The sequence below is a fragment of the Sus scrofa genome, chromosome 18 (genome assembly GCF_000003025.6).
Source record: "Sus scrofa isolate TJ Tabasco breed Duroc chromosome 18, Sscrofa11.1, whole genome shotgun sequence".
Classification (NCBI taxonomy): Eukaryota; Metazoa; Chordata; class Mammalia; order Artiodactyla; family Suidae; genus Sus; species Sus scrofa.
In genome coordinates, this window is record NC_010460.4 from 39,660,957 (window position 1) to 39,682,383 (window position 21,427).

Consider the following 21,427-nt stretch of genomic DNA (forward strand, 5'->3'; position numbering starts at 1 on the left):
AAGCTTCTTTCCAACAGGTCCTTCAGTAAGAGATCATTAACTAACAAGGCAGCTCATAAACACGAAATCTAGTGTCCCTCTCTCTTAGTGCTCCCTTATTAAAGCAGCAATACTTCTCATCTCTGCAAACGTAATGCATTTTTAACCTCTATTTCTGTTGCCTTCCTTAGTCTTCGGAACCTGATAATCATTTGATACAGACATCCACCTTCACCCATTTATCATTTCATGAAGTTGACCTCATCTCTTGTCATGAAGAAGTTGGGGCAGTTTAAACCCAGATGGCTTGGCTTTCACCTAAACAGAGGAGAATCCCTCTCTAGTTCCAACCAGCATGTTGATCTGATAACAAGCAGTCATCTATCACTTGCAGGTTCGCATTCGACTGCCTTAATGTATTTCCAACAGGGTTTGTGACGTGTAGTTTTTAATCAGGTTTTGCCAAAAGTGACTGGCATGTAAAACACTTTTAAGCAAAAATGCTATTCTTTGTGAGTCTCTATTTCATCTCAGAAATTCTTATTCATACAATCTCCCCCTGTGTGGTTACTTACTATATCTTATCATTAAAAATTCAACTAAAATAAATTGAAACAAGTTGTGTTTTTTTTTAATCTACTAGCCACTGCCAGTGTTAACTAAGCAGTGGACAGCCAAGTGTTATCCTCCGCAAAGGATAGAATGTCCCTTCTGACTCATGCTTCCAAACCAGAAATATAAAGGCTGTTTTTGAGAGCTTCGGGTATAAGAGGCAAAGAAATCCAAGATTACGTCTTATCCTCATGTTTGTGCTTTGTGACTGTCACCTCTCTTTCCCCTTGTCACATACTCTGTCCAGACCTTTATACCTAAATGTTATTTTCACACTGAGCTCAGACAACAGAGTCAAGGCAGAAAGTTTGGTGGCACTTATGATTGGGTGTCAATAGCCATTCCTAGGAACCGAAGTGCAAGTGGTGATTGACACTGCGACAATGTCATGTGAAGTCCACCTTAAGTTTACTTCTGCAACATGATGTCACAGATAAAAATTCCCAGCCTGATGAAATGGAAATTGCCAAAGTCCATAAAACTCAGAAATCCAACTGAATGCAATTCTCCAGCTATGTGCAGTTTCGTAACGAGCAAAAGAAATTTTATAGATCTGGTTATATTACTACATTGAATAGATTCACCTTGTCGGAAGGAGCAGTTGACTTCTCATTACCTGATCTCCATACTCACCATGCAGACACACATTATACAAGGGTTGTCGGTGATAAATGGAATCTGGAGGACTTCACCTTCATTTTCACATTTTGCCACTGAACCTGAAGGGAGGGGAGAAAAAAACGCTGCTTAAACTTAACTTAGTGACATTATTACAAAAAAACAGAATTTTCACATTGATCCTTTTTGAAACAACCATACCCAAATTTCAGAAGTTCCTAACGAGTTTTAAACTATCAAACGCACCAAAACAGCCCCCCCCCATCTATTTTAAGTAGTTTTATTGGAACAGGTTTTTTTTTTTTTTTTTTTTAAGCTGTGCTGTATCTCCTCTCAGATGGTTTAATCACATTTCTAAATATTTCACTGGATCTTTAATAATACTCCTTTACGAAGGCATTGCAACTAAACACACACTCCCATATGCAAAAAACTCAAACTGGCCATTAGGGCAGATTTTAAATTTGAGAAAAATTCAGAACTATGTCAATGAACAGGCCTTTATATGAATCTGCCCCATATTGCCCTGAATGGAAATCAGTTTTTGAAACATAATCTTCTTTGCTCTTCTGTTAGAAATTGACTCAATATTTTCTTTTCTGCACCAGGTGTCAGTAAAGTATGTCCTTCAGAATAGCAGCTGAGGTCTTCACCTGCCTGAAAGCATATAATTATTATATCTTGCTAGTATTACCCTGTTAAAATATGATAGTTTCTTCAAAGTCAAGGTCTGGAGAGCGGGTGCTTTAAAAAGCACTCCTACTACAGAAGCTCTATTGGAACCCCATAGCGTGAGAAAGGCCGATGGGTGGAAATGGTACAATTTGTTTCCTTAATCATATACGCGAGAAGAGTCTAAATAAAGGTTAAAAAAAAAACCCTAAAAATAAATAATGGAGCTTCTCAAATTCTAATAGAAGGATTTCCGTTATCATCATAGTATCGATGTTAACAGCCGCCCGGCCCTCCACCCCTTACCCGACTCACTACCTTCCCACCCCTTCACCCCGCGGGCTTCGCTTCATCCCCAACCGCCAGCGAGGGGCAGGCTCCAAGGTGCTCGCTCCCCACCCTCCCGTTCCCGGGGCAAGCCAGCGCCTCCTCTCCCAGGTACCAAGCCGGCGTCCGGGGGGCCGGTCCCTCCCGCCCCCTCCCCTACCTGTCAAGAAGGAGGAAGCCAGAGACATGGGGACCCCCGAGCAATTGAGCAGCAGCAAGACGCAGCAGGTAATCCCAGGCGAGCGCCGGCAGGGACGCTCAGCCAGAGCCCTGACGCCGGAGAACCAGAGCATCGTCACCTGGAGGGAATCCCGGACGACTGCAGGTCCCGCGCCGCCGCCTCTGCTCCGCTACCACCGCTCGCAGTCAAAAAGGGCTCTCAGCCGGCGAGTCGGGAGACAGTCCGCGAAGGAGGGAGGCGGGCGCCCGTGAGCCTGGGCGGGGGGCGAGGGGGGAGGCGGGAGAGGGAGGCGAGGGGTGGGGGGCACCCAGGGAGGAGGGGTCCTGAGGCCAGGCTCCTCCAATGCGGCGTTTTTTTTTTTTTTTTTTTTTTTAGGAGTTGCTTGCAGCGGTTTAGTTGTCGCTCCCTCCGCGCCAGAGAGAGGGCCGGGTGCAGGGGGTGTCGGAGCGATGGGAGATAGGCACAGAGGAGTCGCTGCGCTGCCCGGTGCGCACCGCTTGCTCCGCCGCTGCCGCCGCCCGGGCAGCAATGACTGCGCCCGGAGCTGCCGCTGCTGCCGCGTCCTCCACTCCTGCACTCCTACCTCCTGCCGGCCCCGCGGGCTCTACGCCGGGCCAGCGCGCACGCTCGCTCGCTCAGGCGCGGGAGACCGGGGCGCACCGGGCGCCTCCGGGAGCCCGCTGGGGGCGCCCCGGCGCAAGTGGGATTGCAGAAGCCGTGAGCGGGGCACTCATGATCCGCCGGGCGTCCAGCCCTCTCCCCAGCCCTGGGAGGGAGGCTGCTTGCCCCGGGGTGCGGATCGGAGCGTGGCAGGCGCGTCTCCATCGCCCAGAGCGCGCGGCATCTCCTCCCTTTCCCCGGGGAACCCTTCACTAACCCAGGATGCCGCCCCATTCCTGCTCACAACGGTTCCAACCCAGGGAGGAAGCAGAATGCGGGGCTCTGGGGGCCTCACCACCACTGCTCATTTCCAGGTGCCCCAGCTTTGGGAAGGAGCGACGAACGGGGCGACGGGGGCGGGGGGGGGGGTTGGGCTGCAACTTTTCACTCCCTGCTTTGCTTCCCTCTGGCGGGGGCACGGCAGCTGACTCACGCGCGGAGCGGACAGAGGAGCCAGGGGCCTTCGAGATCTGTGCTCTGGGCTTACGTGTCTGCGCGTCGTGGCACTAAGGACGACAGAAGCTGAAAGGACACGCAAGGCCGATTAATAAACGCACAGAAGCGAACGCTTTTCGCCCTTAAAAGAGAAAAAGAAAAAGAACAGTCCCTCCGGGACTCCTCCCTTAACCCCGGGGCGGACTGGGGCGGGGAGGTGCGGTTTGACTAATCGTTCATTCACCGGAGAAAGAGGGAGGGACCCACGCGGCGGCTAATCTCTGGCAAAAACCGGCACAGCGGTCTCGGCCGCTCGGAGTTCTCGCCTCCGCAGCCCTGGGTGTCCAGGAGCCCGATCCTCAGGCCCCGGGTCCCTGGCCGGATCGAGGCCTCCCGCTCAAGCCATGGCACCCTCTGCTCAGGGGGGTGGGGGGAGTGGGCAGGGGGTTGCAAAGGAGAAGAAATTTGGAATGTGAAATTAGAGGACGCTTGGCAAGTATTGGGACCTGATAACCAGCTGTCTTCAGAGCGCATTGTGGAACGCCAGCTTCCTCTCCCCAAGAATGGAAACTGGGGGCCTCACCCGCCCCTCCTTCTGTCGCGTCCCCCTGGGTGGATCTGAAGGGCAGTCACCAACTAGCCAGGCACGTTTCTCAGACGGACGCACCTAACAATTTCCCAGCAAAGGGGGTTGTCTAGTCGAAGAAACTATACTTCTGCAAATGTTTGCCTACAGGTTTACAGTTTCCTCTTAAACCCTCCTCGGTTTCCTCCCCCCACGGGGGGGGGGGCTGTTTATTTGTTTTTTGTTTTTAAGTAATTGGAGCCTTCATTTAAGGCAGCAGTGCCCATATCCCACCACGCCGAGGAGCGGATAGGAGCGCATTGCTCTGAAAGAGAAAAAAAAAGTAAGAGAAGGGAAAGCTGTCATTAGTTTAGCACGCTCCATTTCCTTCTCAAAACAGATTTTTAGTGTAAAACTCAAGTTAAAAGAGAAGAAAGATGATGTGTGGTTGCTTTTTCCCCTCCTCTAAATAACCACCATGGCCAGGCAGCTTCTTGAAACTAAGAGTGTTAAATGTATTTACTAATGATAAAGAGACCATGCAAAAAAAAAAAAAAAAAAAAAAAAAAAAATCTGTAAATCCTGCCTTACCTCGCAAACCAAAGTGACCCGTGAAAAAACTTTTACTACTACGGATAAGTACTGTCAGTGGAAACCACTACCTCCTTTATCTAAAAAAGATACTCTCTGCATGGGGCTTTGAGATAAAGATGTTACTTGTGACTTAATTAAGGAAAATGGAATGGGGGGGTGTGCTGGGAGACCTTTCATTGGCTAGACTTCAGCAGTAGATCTGGTTAAACTCACATTATGGAATTGCAGGATATTTAGAGAGTGCTTGGTAGTTGCTCAGATGTTCCTTCCCTGACACCAGCCATACATCCTCAAGGGTTCACTTGACAAAAGCATTTATGATGGAACCTAGGTGTGTGTGGCATTTCTCAAACTAGGGATGTGGTGCTTTGGGGTGCACTTGAACTTTCCCTTGAGGTACAAATCCAAAAACCACCTGGAAAACATTTTCATCTGCCTGGAAGTTTACCAATGGGAAAGATGTACAGAAGCCTTCAGCAAACCTGTTTGTCCTAATTGGTTGCCACCAGTGATTTCCACTGCTGCCTTCTTGGCAAATGGACCCTACTTTTGGAAGAGCGTCCTTCTCCCCAGAAAGCTTATCGGCCTTCCACTGACAGCCACCACCCCTTCAAGTGACAGTCTATCACCTGCCAGTTGGCTTCTGTCTACACAGGGCTGAGATATGCTGGGGTCAAGAAAAAAAAAAGCAGCAGCCATGCCCTGAAAAGCATATAGATCTCCCTCATGTTTAAAGTAAAGGGCGGTTTGGGATGGAAATGCTATAAAATTGGATTGTAATGATCATTGTACACCTATAAATGTAATAAATTCAGTGAGTAATATAAAAATAAAGTAACGGGCAGTACCATCCAAATCCTCAAATGCTCTTGACTAAATTCAAAAGGAGAAACAATGTGTGTTTGGCTCTGTTTATGACATTTTTCAGTGCAAAGGCTCCCAAAGATCATTACGTAACTTAGGGCATGTAACAGTCTCAGGTGGACAAAACTCTATTTTGTCCTCTTTAAAATAAAATATGCAACCCAGCAGACCAAAACGGAACCTGACCTGTGGAAGGAAAAATTCTCTTCATCTCCTTGCACACCTATGATGCTGAATTTGCACTGAAAAGTCCAACTAGATAAACTATTTAGTAATGCGGATTCTAAATTCTTCAAAAGAAACTACCTCCATCCAGCTTCCTAAAAACAAAAGAAATAAACAGACCCTCCGAAAAGGCAGGAGAGTAAAGGCATTGTGATACCAACTGCTAGGAAGGGCCGAAAGTAGTCCATAAACGTGGAAGGGTCTGGCTTTATGAAAGACACCAGACAAGACAGTTTAGATCTGATGAGGATAAGAGATGGTGCTACCTAGGAGCTTACAGTCTAGCAAGAGAGATGAGGCCGTCATTTATCTTTATAAGTGAATGCAGTGCAAGGTAGGAAGTGAATGTAAGAGAGGAGCTTATTTGCCCTGTCATGGAGGTTTAAAGAAGGAAGAGATTCAACATTGTGGAGGAAGTCGCCCAGGAGCTGAACTTTGAAAAGCAGGAGAGGCTTGCTTGCTTTATTATTTATTTATTTATTTATTTATTTATTTATTTAATTGTCTTTTTAGGGCTGCATCCGCGGTGTATGGGAGTTCCCAGGCTAGAGGTCAAATTGGAGCTGCAGCTGCCAGCCTACGCCACAGCCGTAGCAACACCAGATCTCAGCCTCATCTGTGACCTACACCACAGCTCAGCTCACAGCAACACCGGATCCTTAACCCACTGAGCGAGGAGGCCAGGGATCGAACCCGCATCCTCATGGACACTAGTTGGCTTTGTTACCACTGAGCCACAACAGAACTCCAGGAGAGGCTTTAGTAGAGAGAAGAACAATCCGGGAGACATGCAGTTTATAAAGAGTATGGGGAGGAGTGCCCTGGTGGCCTAGTGGTTAAGGATTCCATGTTGTCACTGCTGGCTGGGGTTCGATCCCTGGCCCTGGAACCTCTGCATGTTCTGGGCACACATTAAGGAAAAAGAAAGACAATGGGGAGCAGCCATTTAATTGGCTTGGCGATAATGAGGGCGGTATAGGCAGCAGTTAAAGGCTCTGCCTCAGAGGAGCACAGGATGTTTTCCATGAAGTAAGTGCCTACTTCTTAGAAACAACCAAGACTTCATTTCAACCGAATGGAAATGATTTCTGCAGGTATATCAGCAAACTCCACATGTAGTCATTATTCCTCACGATACTGGACAGCACCATTTCTGTCTCCATCTGTTCAAAAGGGTTAGGTGATGGAATGCATAATACAACTGATTCAGTTTCTCAGCCTTTGTAGCAATGGCTCTAGGATTCTTCACGGGATAAAAGTAGAAATGCTGCTTTGAACATTTTCTTAAAGCACTGGAGATCTTAGAGATCCTATAAACTAACCCCCTGCCTTTTCCTTTTAAGACTGAGAACTCTGAAGGCTACGAGGGAAATGCCTTGCCGGGGGTCTCACAGCTAGCCAATGGCGTAGCGCATTTAAACAGAGTTCCGGAGTTCCCGTCGTGGCGCAGTGGTTAACGAATCCGACTAGGAACCATGAGGCTCCGGGTTCGGTCCCTGCCCTTGTTCAGTGGGTTAACGATCCGGCGTTGCCGTGAGCTGTGGTGTAGGTTGCAGACGCGGCTCGGATCCCGCGTTGCTGTGCCTCTGGTGTAGGCCGGCAGCTATAGCTCCGATTGGACCCCTAGCCTGGGAAACTCCATATGCCGCGGGAGCGGCCCAAGAAATAGCAACAACAACAACAACAAAGAGAGACAAAAGACAAAAAAAAAACAAAAACAAACAAAAAAAAAAACAGAGTTCCTCTGGCTCTCCGATCATAATGCTTCCCATTACAAGTGTTCTGCCTTCTAGGGTCAAAAGAATATAGAAAAGGACCACTGGGATGTTTTAGATATGACACAAATTTAAGTTAGAGAGTTGGTGCAATTGAACTGAATTGCACCAAGGGTACAAGTTGTAAGAAAGACCAAGAAAAGCAGACGTTTCACTCACCAGTTGAAAGTGAATTTACTCTTAGGTCACCAGGCTAAAATGCTAGAGAACTGAGCTCTCTTCTGGGTTTTGCTACTGATTTGCTCATTTTCTGGTCCTTCAGACCTACACCACAGATCGTGGCAACGCTGGATCCTTAACCCATTGAGCAAGGCCAGGGACCCAACCTGCATCGTCATGGATACTAGTTGGGTTCCTTAACTACTGAGCCATGACGGGAACTCCTCCTCCAAGACTTTAAATCCATCTCATTTTGGAGTAAGCATCAACAGAGCCGAGAAGATCACCGTTGCCTCAAAACAATTAGTAGAGATTATCTATAGACTCAGAGTGAAACAGTTCCACTTACCTACCTACGGAGGTATATTCTAACATGCTGGTTAACATGTATGGAGACTCTGGCAGAAAACCCAGGCTGTCTCCCAATAGCCATTCTTCCTCAGTAGAGAACCCCCAGTTTGTGCAGGGCGTATGGCTTATTGGCAATAACTACCACTTTTCTCAGCCTCTCTTTCAGACAGAAGTGATCCCATGACTAACTTCCAGCCAATGGAATGAAAATGGAAAGTATCTTTAAAGAAGGGACAAGCTTTTCCTTCTTTCTTTCCTCTTTTCTGATGGCTGGAATAGAAACTGAAATAATGCTGCTGGAGCCCCAGAAACCACCTTGTCCCATGAAAAGCCCTCGGAGGAAAGCTTTAGTGACATGGCAGACCAAGAAGAGAGAAGATTAGACTCTGATACCACGAAATGCAACATGAGTCATGGGCTGACAACCTCTAACTTTCCTGACTGTGAGAGGAAGGCCAGTGCCTGTCTTGTTTCAACTCCTGTTGGTGTTTTTTCCCCCTTATTTTCAACTAAATATAAAATCTTCTGAAATAACTAGGCTCCAAGACAAAGTGCCCAATAAAAAGCTAAATATATTAACTTATTTATTTAACAGTTGAAGCATTTTCAGGGAGCAAAAGGCAAATCCAGGATTTGAATCCCCTGTAGTCCCTGTTTACATGTGTCTTAATCAGTTTTAAGAAATTTATAGGAACTTATCATAATCTGTTATAAAAAAAACAATGTTTAAATGTTTGTACATCCATATTCATTGCTGCATTAGTCACAACAGCCAAAAGGAAGAAGCATCTCAAGTGTTCATCAACAGATAAATGGGTAAAAATATGTGGTGTATACATACAATGAGTATTCTTCAGCCTTAAAAAGGAAGGAAATTCTGACACCTGCTACAGCACAGATAAACACAAATAAAGCTTGAGGACATTATGCTAAGTGAAATAAGCCAGTCACAAAAAGACAAATCCTGCACATTTCCACTTATATGAGGTACTCACAGTAGTCAAAGTTATAGAGACAGAAAATAGAGTGGTAGTTGCCAGGAGAATGTGGGAAGTAGGAATGGAGAGTAATTGTTTAATGGGTTTAGATTTCAGTTGTGCAAGATGAAAAGAGTTCTGAAGACATCAATGTGATATACTTAAAACTATTGAACTTAAAAATGGTTAGGATGGAGAGTTCCCTTGTGGTGCAGGAGGTTAAGGATCCAGTATTGTCACTGCAGCAGGTTGGGTCACTGCTGTAGCTTGGGTTCAATCCCTGGCTTAGGAATTTCCACATGCCATGAGTGGAGCCAAAGAAAATGGTTAAGATGGTAAATTTTATGTTATATATATTTTACCACAAATAAAATTTTAATAGTTTAAAAAATAATAATTTTATATTTTCATCATCATTACCACATAAACATAATTGTTGACCCCCAAAGTAGAAAATACAGATTAGCAAAGAAAGAAAATGTTGTACTGATTTATAACCTTGTTATAGTGACTATCTCAGTTGTGCAGATCACCTCATCCAATTCACCCAACAAGCTTATGAGGCAGATCCTGTCATTATTAGCCCCATTTTATAAAACTAAGTACCAAAGATTTAGTAGCTTGTTCAAGGTCTGGAGTTCCCTTGCGGCGCAGTGGTAATGAACCCGAATAGTATCCATGAGGATATGGGTTCCATCCCTGGCTTCGCTCAGTGGGTTAAGGATCCAGTGTTTCTGGGAGTAGCATGTAGGTCCCAGACGAGGCTCAGATCTGGCGTTGCTGTGGCTGTGGCTTAGGCTGGCCCTATGCCGCAGGGGTGGCCCTAAATAGAAAAAAAGAAAAAAAAATTGTTCAAGGTCACACAATGGGGAGTTGGCTGAGCTGGAATCAGAATCCAGGTTGCCTGACTCTGGAGTTTATGCGTTTATTTGTTAAGCTATTGTGAATGTTTTTGTCACTAAACAAAATACTATTTTTTGGCAGCACTGTTTTTCATGATTCCGTGTAATATTTCATTTTATGAAGGTACCATGATCTTTTTCAAAAATCTCCCAATTTGTTTCCCTTTTTTTTTCTACTCTAAATGATATTTCAGTGAACATCCTCTTACTATTCATTTTTATTTCCTTGAGAATAAATTCATTAATTTGCCGACCAAAATCAGGTGCATTAAGGCTTTTAATCATAATTTTGTATTTTCTTAATCAAAGATTATTTTCCTCTTTGGTCTTAAAAATCTTATATGCTAGATTGAAATACTTGCTCAAAAAGAAAGCCAGTCGTTAAGAACTCTTAGTTCCCAGAGTTATCTTAATAGATGTTTGTAGATGCAGAGGATACACAATTAATTTATTTGTTAAAAATAAAACATATCCCCTTGACTTTATAGACATACTTGCTCAAGAAGAAAGCCAGTCGTTAAGAATTCTTAGTTCCCAGAGTTATCTTAATAGATGTTTGTAGATGCAGAGGATACACAATTAATTTAATTGTTAAAAATAAAACATATCCCCTTGACTTTATAGACATCATTGATTGTGTGGTGTAAATATTTATTTACAGAAATCTTCAAACAAATAGTGACTTATTTGATGCTATCTGCTTCATACATAATATCAACAGTCTTTGAGCTGAGAGGTAGTAATAAGTTGCACACACACACACCCTGCACCCTCAATCTCTTCCTATCAGCATTTTCTTTCAGCTTGAATTCTCAGCAGCTTTTCTTTCTCCAGCCATACCTTCCAGTACCAACCATCAGAAACACGGTCATCATATTAACGAATAACCTCAACATCGCTCAGAAGGCAGCAAAACGAAAAATTCAAGTGTCCAAGATTTAATACATCAAAACTATTCCATCACCTCTAGCTTAATTTATAGTAGTTGGCTACCAATGAGATTAGTTAGTGGTCATTACGGAATGAGCAAAACTAATTTCACTAATGTGAGTAATTCTTCGAAATGAAGCCAATCACTTAATATCTAGTTCTAATTCTGCTACTCGACATTCTAATGATTGAGGCAAATTAATTAACTTTTTGAGGCTTGGTTCCTCACCTAAGAAGGAGGTGAAATAGCATTACATCTGCCTGCTTGTCAGGGTTGGATATGAAATCATTTCGCAAAATGCTGCACAGAAAGGTAACTGAAAACGAGAGTTTAGATAAGAAAGGGCCCTCAGAAAGCATCTAATATCACTGTCTCAAACAAACATATGAACTCTTCGACTGAGGCTCAAATAAAGTAACCTGTTCGAAGGTGTAATGGACATGACTTTTTTTTTCCCCCAGCAGAGCAAGCACCTTCTTGGGGAAATATTCCCCCAAATACATGGTTTTACTAAAGTCTGAAATAATTATAATTCCCCCTCCCCACCCCAACTTCAGCCAACAGAAGATTATGTGGCCAAATTAGCCAACTGTCATCTTTCACCCCCCTGAACACATTTATTGGTCCAGGGTTGAAAACACGATCCCAGCTCATCCGAATTTTTCAAACTTAAGCTCCAGGGACAGTTCATTTTCCTGTCTGCCTGCAGCAGGCTACACAGTTGCCCTAAACAGAGGGTGGCTGCCATAGACATTATTGGCAATAATACTACTGCACAGTTAATGTACCAGTACCTAGGGACTCTAGCAACTGCCACGAGCAATGCCTCAACCCAAAGAACTGAAACTAAAAGCAGAATATTTGGGGCATTAGAGTAGGGACTGCAAAGGAAGAAAGAGACACTAGCCTGGCTGAACCCCTAGATCACAGGAAGTGGACATCCGCAGCCTGTTTCCCCACCCTGGAGCCTACCCTTCTCTTCGCAATCCAAGTCCGTCTTTGCTATGCAAACCGAGCCATCCACCTTAGGGCCATACAAGGCAGGGAATGCACATTTTTGGGGGGGAAAAAAAAAGCAATGAGCATAACAGGTACTTTGTTCCCATTGAAGTTACCACACTTTCTTCCATTTCCTCCTGATTAAAATTACCACTGTTTCCACTATTCTGAGACTGTTGTTTCCACTATTCTGGTCTCCAGGACATACAAGGCAGTCATTTACAGTTTCCCATTTGAGTGTCTATGTTTCGTTTAGGTAAATCGGGAGGCATAGAGGAGTACACTACACCTTTCCTGTTTATTTTCACTGATGATGGAGGAAAAAAAAAATCAATTCCAAAGAGAGGATCTAATTCTATTGCATGTCTGATCCACACTGAGGTATATGAGGGGAATAATTGCTGGGCATTAGCTACTGTAATGCTAACAGATGCCATTCAATGGACCCAGACAAAACAAACAAGTAAATGACAGTCAATTCATGGATCGCTTTCTTCTTTACCACTAGAGATAGCTCGTCATGGGAGCATCGTCACAGGGTTTGCTCTGTATCACATGTGAATGTATTACTTTTCGCCCTTCAGCATCTGGAGACACAAGCATAAATGGACTGCCAGGTCTGAGGGCTACGAGTAGGTGCTCCTTGGTTTTAAGTGGGCCACTGAGTCTACTGCTCTATACTTCCATGCAGTCAGTTCCCTAGACGGAGAAAGAGTCGGATTGAAAAACTGAAAAGGTAGAAAGTTTAATTTTGACAAATTTTTCTTACGTTCAAATCATCACTACTCTCCCTTAGAGTCTGGGAAATAATTCTCATGGTGCATAAAGTACTCTTTGATTGAAGGTGAAATTTCTTTAGGTCACAGAGTTTTTAAAGATAAACACTTTATAATTCAGTGTGAGTAAAGGAATAGAATATTCAAGTAAATTCATTGTTCTGGCTGATAAAATATTTTGGATGGAACATATAATTTACTGACTCTCAAAGCATTAGAAAGCAGTAAAATATAAGTAATATGCAAGCATGTAAAATTTCATTTTGATGATTCAAAAGAACTTCAAGATCTTCCAATTCCTTGAAATTCAAAGTGTGCTTGAGAACAAGCAGTGTCCACCTCACCTAGGAATTTGTTAGAGATGCCAAAAGTCAAGCCCCATCCCAGATTCACTGAAACAGAACCTGCATTTCTGTTTTTTTGTTTGTTCGTTTGTTTTTGTCCTTTTGCCTTTTCTAGGGCCGCTCCCGAGGCACAGGGACGTTCCCAAGCCAGGGGTCTAATCGGAGCTGTAGCTGCCGGCCTACGCCACAGCCAGAGCAATGCCAGATCCATCTGAGCCGCGTCTGCGACCTACACCACAGCTAACGGCAACGCCGGATCCTTACCCCACTGAGCAAGGCCAGGGATCGAACCCACAACCTCATGGTTCCTAGTCGGATTTGTTAACTGCTGAGCCACGACGGGAACTCCAGAATCTGCATTTCAACAAGAGTCCCCAGGCTAGTGGTATGTACATTAAAGTTGAAGAGCACAGTTAGTACCACAAGATGATCAATTTAAACGTGACCTTTGTAGCATAAATGCAGCGTAAATAGGCCCAAGAGTTTGAGCTGGTAAAAGCAAGACAGGACATTTTGTTTTATAGTTTAGTCTACAACATTAATTCATGCAGGTTGACTTGAATAAACAGAAATAACTTACAAATGGACAAAGATTTAGGCTGTGGTAATAAAGTCCTTACTCATTCATATAAAATTACTGCCATAGCATCTTCGTTCAGATTTTCAAAGCTCAGGAGTCCAGATTTTCGAAGATCAGGGTAAGCATCATTTGCCACGTACAAGCAGAGCTCTTTGTAACTGTTGATCCTTTTTGGTCAACTCAGTTGTGTGTGGCTTTTATACTTTTCCAAGTGGGAAAGTTGCAAAAATAATTTGTCCGGTAGTATGTTAGGATGTATACAGACTTTGCAATGGGAGTGGCACAGGTTCCAAACAGTTGTATAATGGATTCCTTAACCTACTTTGAAACAGGCATAATACTACACTGGTGCTATATTTTCTGAGGATTAAATGCAATTTCATGTTCCAAGCACCTGGCACGTGATGCTACATCAATGTGACATTTCTACATTTCTGTGTGTGGAGCTCTGTCTGATTTTATTTATTTCATCCCACCCATCCTTTGGGAAATAATGTTTAGAACATCCATAACCTTTGCGTCTAGGGCCAGAAGCATTTAAAACCTCTAAGATAAGGGGATTAATGATGGTAATGAGGCAGTTACCCACCCAGCGTGGACCCAGCACTGTGGCAGCCCAGGAACCGAGAGGGCTGCGTGCTCTGCTTCTCATGCCCTGTAGGTGGCAGCACTGAGGCTACCGGCCGAACGCTGCTCGGGCTGCTGCAATGGATGCTGCAATCGAATAGCTTAGTCACAACCCCACAACCCGACTGCCCAAAAAAGTGCAGGGTCTGCTCCCAAGCAAGTAGAAACTGCTCTTTCTAGCACCTGTCAAAATTTCCTACTTTTTTCCCTTCCAACCTGACTTCACTGCATGTGCTTACAACGGTACGGTACTCTTTTGGGACAAGTCTGAACTTAGAAAACTGTCCTTCCATTATCTGTCTGACCAATTCCTTTTGATTCTCACCCAGATGTTTTACAGTAGTCTTTTTTTTTTTTTTTTTTTTTTTGTCTTTTTGCTATTTCTTGGGCCCCTCCCGCGGCATATGGAGGTTCCCAGGCTAGGGGTTGAATCGGAGCCGTAGCCACCGGCCTACGCCAGAGCCACAGCAATGCGGGATCCGAGCCGCATCTGCAACCCACACCACAGCTCACGGCAACGCCGGATCGTTAACCCACTGAGCAAGGGCAGGGACCGAACCCGAAACCTCATGGTTCCTAGTCAGATTCGTTAACCACTGCGCCACGACGGGAACTCCAAGAGTAGTCTTTTAAGAATTGCTTCTTTCTCTTCCTGGCCACTCCTGCCCCATTCTCGCCCAGTTTTTGGCAACCAATAATGCTTGTAAACCACATATAGGAAATGCTTTGCACAGTTCTGAGCACATTAAGTACCTTTATTCATTGAATCCTTAAAACTAGTCCATAAAGTAGGTTGTATTTTCAGTAACACATTCAAAGTTAGACTGTAAACCAGGGTTCAAACCCAGGCAGCCTGGTTCTAGAATTAGTGTTTTTCACACCACATTGAGTTGCCTCATAAGGGAAGATTATAAAAGAAAAATTTAAAAAGCCATCAGATAATTGCCTGCAAATTGAAGAGATCTCAGGAAGGAAATAAGGCTCTACTTTTGGAGAGTTCCCCAAAGACAGATAATAAGTCTTCTGGCCCACAAACAGGCACGCTAATGAACTCAGTAATGGCCTAATTTAGGCTTTCACCAAGGCAGTAGGAAGATGAGAGAGGTCAGGTCTGGCAACAAAACAGGGAGTCACATTCAGAAATGTAAGTGGAAAGAAAAGAAGTTTCCTGTCTCTGGTCTTGAGAAAAGCCACACCCATTTCGTTTAAGGTCAAGTCCTCACCTCTAGGGTTGGCTTTGTGTCACCTCTCTTTACCCTGCCAGGAAAGCCGGACTTTTCTTATTTTCCCCAGGGCAATCTAAACCAGAGGGGGAGTGGAGTAAAATGCTTTTTTGGTCTTTGGAACCCAACAGACCTGGGTTCAAATTTTTCTGTCTGCGCTTACTTGAGGACTTATAACCTAGCCACTGGTAAACCCTATTATTTACTTGTCTGTAAGATAGAACTTTTGGTAGCACCCACCTCAGGTGACAAAGGATAATCCAGCAGAGCTGTTTGCACAGTGCGTGGCACTCAGTAAGAGCTTGGCCTGGGTTTTAGAAGCAACACTCCCAAATGCTACCATTTCTAGTCTGGTCCAATCAGAGACTCCACTCTCCTGCCTCCTGCTAGAGTCATCCCTCTGAACTGAGCCACACGCCATCACTCCTCTGCTCACAGACCCTCAGTAGCTCCCAGGACTTCGAAAAGAACATTTCAACTCTTTCTGCTGACAATCGATTTGCTGCACCTCCCCCTCCAGCTGCCTGCACTCCTATGCCCTCTCACATCCTGGGCTTCAGCAGCACTGAAATGCCCGCTGCACCACACGCCTGCCCCGTGATTTTCTGCTTCTTCTGCTTCACTTTTTAAAAACATTTTTATTATAGTTGATTTGCAGTGTTCTTCAAAGTGACCCAGTTATACATATACATATAAATACATTCTTTTTCTCATCTTATCTTGCCCTTCACTTTTGCTCTTTTCTCTGCTGAACCCTGTGCTGTCCAGGCCAGTGCCCGTTAGCCATATGTGGCTGTTCACCTTAATTAAGATTAAATTAAAACTTTTCTCCTCAGTCACACCAGCCACATTTCAGGGGCTCAGTTGCCACACTTTTAGACAGCACAGATGAGGGCACATTTCCATCACTGCAGAAAGTTCAATGAGACTGTGGGAGCCTAGAGGGTGTGTCTAAATCCTAACCATCCTCAGGGACCAGCCCAAATGTCACTGATGCCACAAAGCCACTTCTGAGCCTCCTCAGCTGCAAGTTATCTTTCCCAAAGCAACAGAGACCCTGCTGGCCATGACTCACTCAGCTGCCTGGTTACTACTGAGATGCCCACTGTCCCAGGCCACATGTCACTTCAAGGAAAGCCACTCTGGTTTCTGAGCCGGGTGCAGGAGACAGGAAGCACGGAAGCTGGAAGCTTCAGGGGACAGGAAATTTAATCTTATTGGTTTTACATGCGTCCAGGGCTCCGGCTTGAAGTACATCACATACGTTGTTACCTCATTTGGCCTCCTTTTACTCGGGAAAGTGGATGTTGCTGTCCCCATCTGTCAGAGGAGAAAGCGAAATACACTGTGGTTAGTTAACTGGTCCAAGATCACATACCAAGAAGTAATCAAACCAAATGCAGAATCCAGTTTGTGACTCAGCCTTGGGGCTTGTTCCACACACAAGCTGCCTGCCCTCAAGCCTTCACTGCTTTCAAACTAATAGAATGATTTCGGGAAGAGCTGGGGGTGGGGGCTGAGGGGGGTGGATGTCCCTGAACAAAGGACAAGAGTGTTGTAAGCAGAACTGCCTTGCATTCAGGTAAGTGTGGTCCCTCATTGTCATCTGGTTTTCTTAACTCGTGAAGGTCCCACAAAAGAAAGAATAAGTCCGACTGAGAGAGAGAAAGAGAGACAGCGAGGTCTTAGCACAGGTACACAGGGAACAGGAAAAGACGTTAGGGGGAGAGTGGAATATAGTAAAAAGGCAAAACAAAAATCTTTCACGGTCTCTTCATTGATATCTGAAACCATTTTACAGTATTAGGTCAAGCCGTAGAAAATTGCTACATTTATAAGCAAAAACAGTTGAATATTGGCAATTTCCTATGATTCAACCTAATAATTTTTATAACTATCAATTATTTTATTAATTTTTGTCCATTTTTGTCAAATTTATCGTTTAGAAACAATGGCTATTTAGGAATCTGGCCTTGAATTTAGCACAGTCCATATATGAATGCTTTACAGCCCCTGTCAGTCGTTTGGGACACAGAAGTGGCATCCTCCGCCGGCAGCCCTCACCTGAACTTGTACACAGGGGAGCAAGGCTGCTCTCAGCGCCAACTCTTCGGGCGCCGTAAAAGATCTGAGTAGAGATATAAAATCCCCCTCACAAAGGCTGAGCGGCTGCCCCAGGTAGCTCTGGCAGAGGGCATTAACATATCTAAGGAAAGAATGCGAAGATCTGAAGGGAAGGAGGGGGGCTTAGAAAAGGAGAATCGCAGCAGGAGCCCGGAATCTGGGGACGCGAGCTGTCCCGGCTGACTAGTTTGCAGGGATATCTCGCCTGGTGGAGACAGAGGGACCAGGTTAACTGCCTTTAAGATAGCACAACTCAGCTTTCTTACAACTTCCCTTGCAGATGTTTCTCTAGGGGAAGGAATCCCTTGCACTCTGCTGGCCATCCCCGAAAACGTGAAGTTTGCACGGAAACAAGGTGACTCATCCCCCAGTCTCCCATTTCTGGAGCACACTGTCACCTTCTCTAGACAACATCTGAATCAAAATAATAGTTGGTCCTCCTTGTATGAGAACCAGGTATAGAACCAGAGAGAAAGCTAAATTCCCAGAATATTTATGGAAAGGGGGAGAAATCTATGATTCCAAATGTGTTTGGCTGAGTTCTTAGATCTATACCTAAGTACCTGGTGACATTTCTCTTCTTATGAAACTGATGCCCACAGTTTAATGGACACATAAAAGCAGTCATACTTCAAGCCAAACGACCTAGAAATGTTAACAGCCCTATCAAACACAAAAGTGGAAGTAAAGTTTACCCTTATAAACAGGAATGGTCACATGTCCTCCTGTACAAATGGTTTGCTGCTGACCCACAAAAAAATAATTCACTTAAAGATTTAAGTGTACACAGAAATTTTTAAATAGTATATGATATTTATTTTAGTTATCTTTAAGAAAAACCTTTGAAGTCTTGTGAGAAAGAGCTCTATAGGTTCAAATTCATTTGTTTAGTGATAAATTGTCCTTAAAATGTTGAACTAATGTTTCTGCTCATGTCTTTTAATATTTTTAGGCCTTCGTGGCCAAATTATTTCATCTTTAGAACTTTCTAAGAGTCCAGAGGGAACATTAGGTTGTTTTTTTAAAATTTAGGTTGTCAAGATGGATCTATAATGAAAATATGTAAAAGCTTTCTTTTTTCCAGAAAATGTGGATAAAAGGGTACAGTAGTTTGTCTTGTCCCCTCCTCCCCTTTTTTTAGGGCCACACCCTCTGCATATGGAGGTTCCCAGGCTAGGGGTCAAATTGGAGCACAGATGCTGGCCTACGCCACAGCCACAGCAATGTGGGATCTGAGCCAAGTCTGCAACCAACACCACAGGTCATGGCAACGATGGATCCTCAACCACTGAGCCAGGCCAGGGATCGAACCTGCATCCTCGAGGATACTAGTCAGATTCGTTTCTGCTGCACCACAAAAGGAACTCCAAGCTTGTGTTTTTTTTATGATACCTGAGTCAAATACCTCAAAATGCAAGAGTATGTTTAAAGTCTGGTTAATATTAAAAAATAACCTCTGAACAGTACTGTTCTCCTTGGAAAGATGGAGAAAATAAAGCCCAAGGAAGGGACTGACTGGCCAGCAATGGTGGATTCCAGCAGAGACGACCATCATTAGCTGAAATTACCTGAGGGCATCTGGAGTCCTGGGCCCTATCTCCATCCTGACTGTATCCTGGTCCCATTCTCACTTTCTCTTGGGGTCATCTCTCATGCTGGACCACAATTTACAAACCGTTAAACCAGAGATTACTGCTGCTGGTCAGACCATGAATAATGGGATGATGGACGAGAAATGACCTTATCTCTTTTGGAAGCAGCAATCCCAGTTTATCTGGCCCCAGGATGTTTCCAGCCTCACCCTTAAGCACCATCTTCAGAGAAAGATTATAACCTACTTGAGGGGTAGGGAGAGTATTTTAGGTATGTTTTAATCTTCCTGCTCTAAAACTGAGGTTGTCATATAATCCAGCACAAAACAAAAGTGGATTATTTTGAAGCCTGAATGTCAGTGGACCTCAGGCAGAATGGATAACCCTTAACTATTTCTGCTTCATGGCAATTTAAAGAGATAATAGATGAATAAAATTCACTAAGTAAACAAGCTCCTAAGGTTTGTTTTCATTGAATGCAAAAAATATATACAGATGTAGAAAATGAGTTGGGCCAGCATCATGCTTGTGCAACCCATACAGTGAGACAGGGCCCTGAGCTCGGAAGGGCCCACTCTCAGTTTAACCTTCGGTTGTCTCGGTCTTGAAATTCTTAATAATTTTGAACAAGGGGCCACTCTACATTTTCATTTTGCACCAGTCCCTGAAAATTATATAGCTGGTCCTGAACACGAGGGCCCTCACTTGATTCTTAGGGGCCTTCTGCACCAGCAATCAGAAGACATAGCTAGGTCTTAGTATTCCAGCATCCTTTGACTTCAACCGGATTTTTACTCAAGGCTTATATTACCAGCATATTCTCAAACTAGAAAAGGGCAGCACAATGACAGTGCTTTTAAACAAAACTACGGATGATGAAGTAAATTTACATAGTCATCTCTGCTAATATAAAGTATTAGCCAGCGGCCAAGTAAGTTTTTTCTGTCATGCCCGGTCAATTCAACCTCAACATTTGAGGGTCTACAATGTGCCAAGCACTATTTAGGGCACTCGAGTTGACAATCAACCAAAGGGATAGCAAGCTCTGCTTTCAGTTGGCTTATGTCCTAGTTAGGAGAAATACACAGTAAATAGAAATAAATAAGTCAATTGTTTGTTAGGAGGTGATCACCTCTAGACAAATAAATCAGAAAAGAGGCACTGGGGATGTTTTAAAATGGATGGTCAGAAAAGAACTCAGTGAGAAGAGGACATTTCAGCCAAGCTTTGAAGGAGGTAAAGGTACAAGTTGTGCCTTCTCTGGCCAAGAAACAGAAAGTGCAAAGGCTCTAGGGCAGGTGTGCACTGTTTGAAGACTAGCAAGAAGGAAGAGAGAGGGAGAAGGAATAGGAAACAATGAAGGCATAGGCATAGTAGGAGTCTAGTCTTGCACAGACTCGTGGATTGCTGTAAAAGCTTTACTCTGAGTAAGAAAGGAAGTGACTGAAGAAGGGGTTGGAGCCTGGGAGTTACATGTTAAGACTGAACAGGATTGTTCTGGCCACTGTGTGGAGGGGGCAAAAGACATCAGAAATGAAACCAGGAGACCAGACAGGAGTATACTGAAATTCTGCCCAGAGAGGTAACCATAGCTGGGACCAGGTGATGAGTAGTGGCTAGATTTTTGACTTTATTTGGAAGAGAGAGCAGGTAGGATTTGCTGAAGAGTGACCACAAACACCAACAATAACCACAACAAAAATAATAACAAGATCTTAAACCTTATTTTTCAACTAGCCTACTTCTAGCCAGCTAGGCTACCAACATTACCTCAATCCATCTTCACAGCAAACCTGGGTGAGAACAATTATATCCACCCTGCAGATAAGGAAACTGGGACTCAGGATTTAGGTAACTTGCTAAGAGAACTTACCAGTAAGTAGAGGAGTTATTGATCTGTTTAGATCAAAAATTTTGCCAGCACACCATGCTTGGTGGATGCTAGATTCTAGAGTTGACTCGGGCAAGAAATGAATAAATAAAAGAGAGCATGAAAACTCTTATTTGGACTCTAATTTAATTCTGTTTTCTGGCTGAAAGGGTAGCTAATCATGAGTTAGCAGTGGGGTACCATCATGAACTTTGTACTGGGAAAATGAGAGCTCTCCTACCAGGCTCTCATTTAAGAGAAATGAGCTCATCTAGTACTTTGAAGAATTTTAACAACCGTGGAATTGCACCAGTAGGGTAGGACCTGAGCCAGATAGATACCGACTGAGGCGGCTTCAAACCAGCCACTTTCACAAAAAGCCCATAGCTGCTCCCCGGGTGTGGTAAATGGAGTGACTACAGAAATGGCTCTAGAGTTGATGGGAAGCCTTTCCCCCGGGGAGCT

The 21,427-nt window shown here is 44.2% G+C and overlaps 3 protein-coding genes across 14 annotated transcripts in view; 1 reads left to right on the forward strand and 2 right to left on the reverse strand.

The window, feature by feature from the left end:
- The window catches only part of BMPER (BMP binding endothelial regulator), a 246,181-nt gene extending 243,127 nt beyond the window's left edge, over positions 1-3,054 (reverse strand). For 2 of the 5 annotated variants that reach the window (XM_013990846.2, XM_021079340.1), the window contains exons 1-2: positions 2,369-2,646; positions 1,225-1,310 (exon numbers count right to left, since the gene is read on the reverse strand). In XM_013990846.2, coding sequence (XP_013846300.1) covers positions 1,225-1,310; positions 2,369-2,501 — 219 coding nt within the window. In that variant the 5' untranslated portion in view covers positions 2,502-2,646. Of the gene's footprint in view, positions 1-1,224; positions 1,311-1,903; positions 2,065-2,368 lie in introns of those variants that run through there. The other 3 variants (XM_013990842.2, XM_013990843.2, XM_013990844.2) reach the window with 3 other exon arrangements.
- Positions 2,509-4,621, forward strand: LOC106508213. The gene is made up of 2 exons (XM_013990847.2): positions 2,509-2,636; positions 2,765-4,621. The coding sequence occupies exon 2, from the start codon at positions 2,839-2,841 to the stop codon at positions 3,475-3,477; it is 639 nt and encodes a 212-aa protein (XP_013846301.2). The 5' UTR covers positions 2,509-2,636; positions 2,765-2,838; the 3' UTR covers positions 3,478-4,621.
- The window catches only part of BBS9 (Bardet-Biedl syndrome 9), a 730,525-nt gene continuing 711,861 nt past the window's right edge, over positions 2,764-21,427 (reverse strand). For 4 of the 8 annotated variants that reach the window (XM_021079336.1, XM_021079330.1, XM_021079328.1 and 1 more), the window contains 2 exons: positions 16,452-16,696; positions 2,764-4,374 (listed from right to left, as the gene is read on the reverse strand). The gene's annotated coding sequence lies outside the window, so the exon portion shown is untranslated. Of the gene's footprint in view, positions 4,375-14,890; positions 16,697-21,427 lie in introns of those variants that run through there. The other 4 variants (XM_021079333.1, XM_021079332.1, XM_021079331.1 and 1 more) reach the window with 3 other exon arrangements.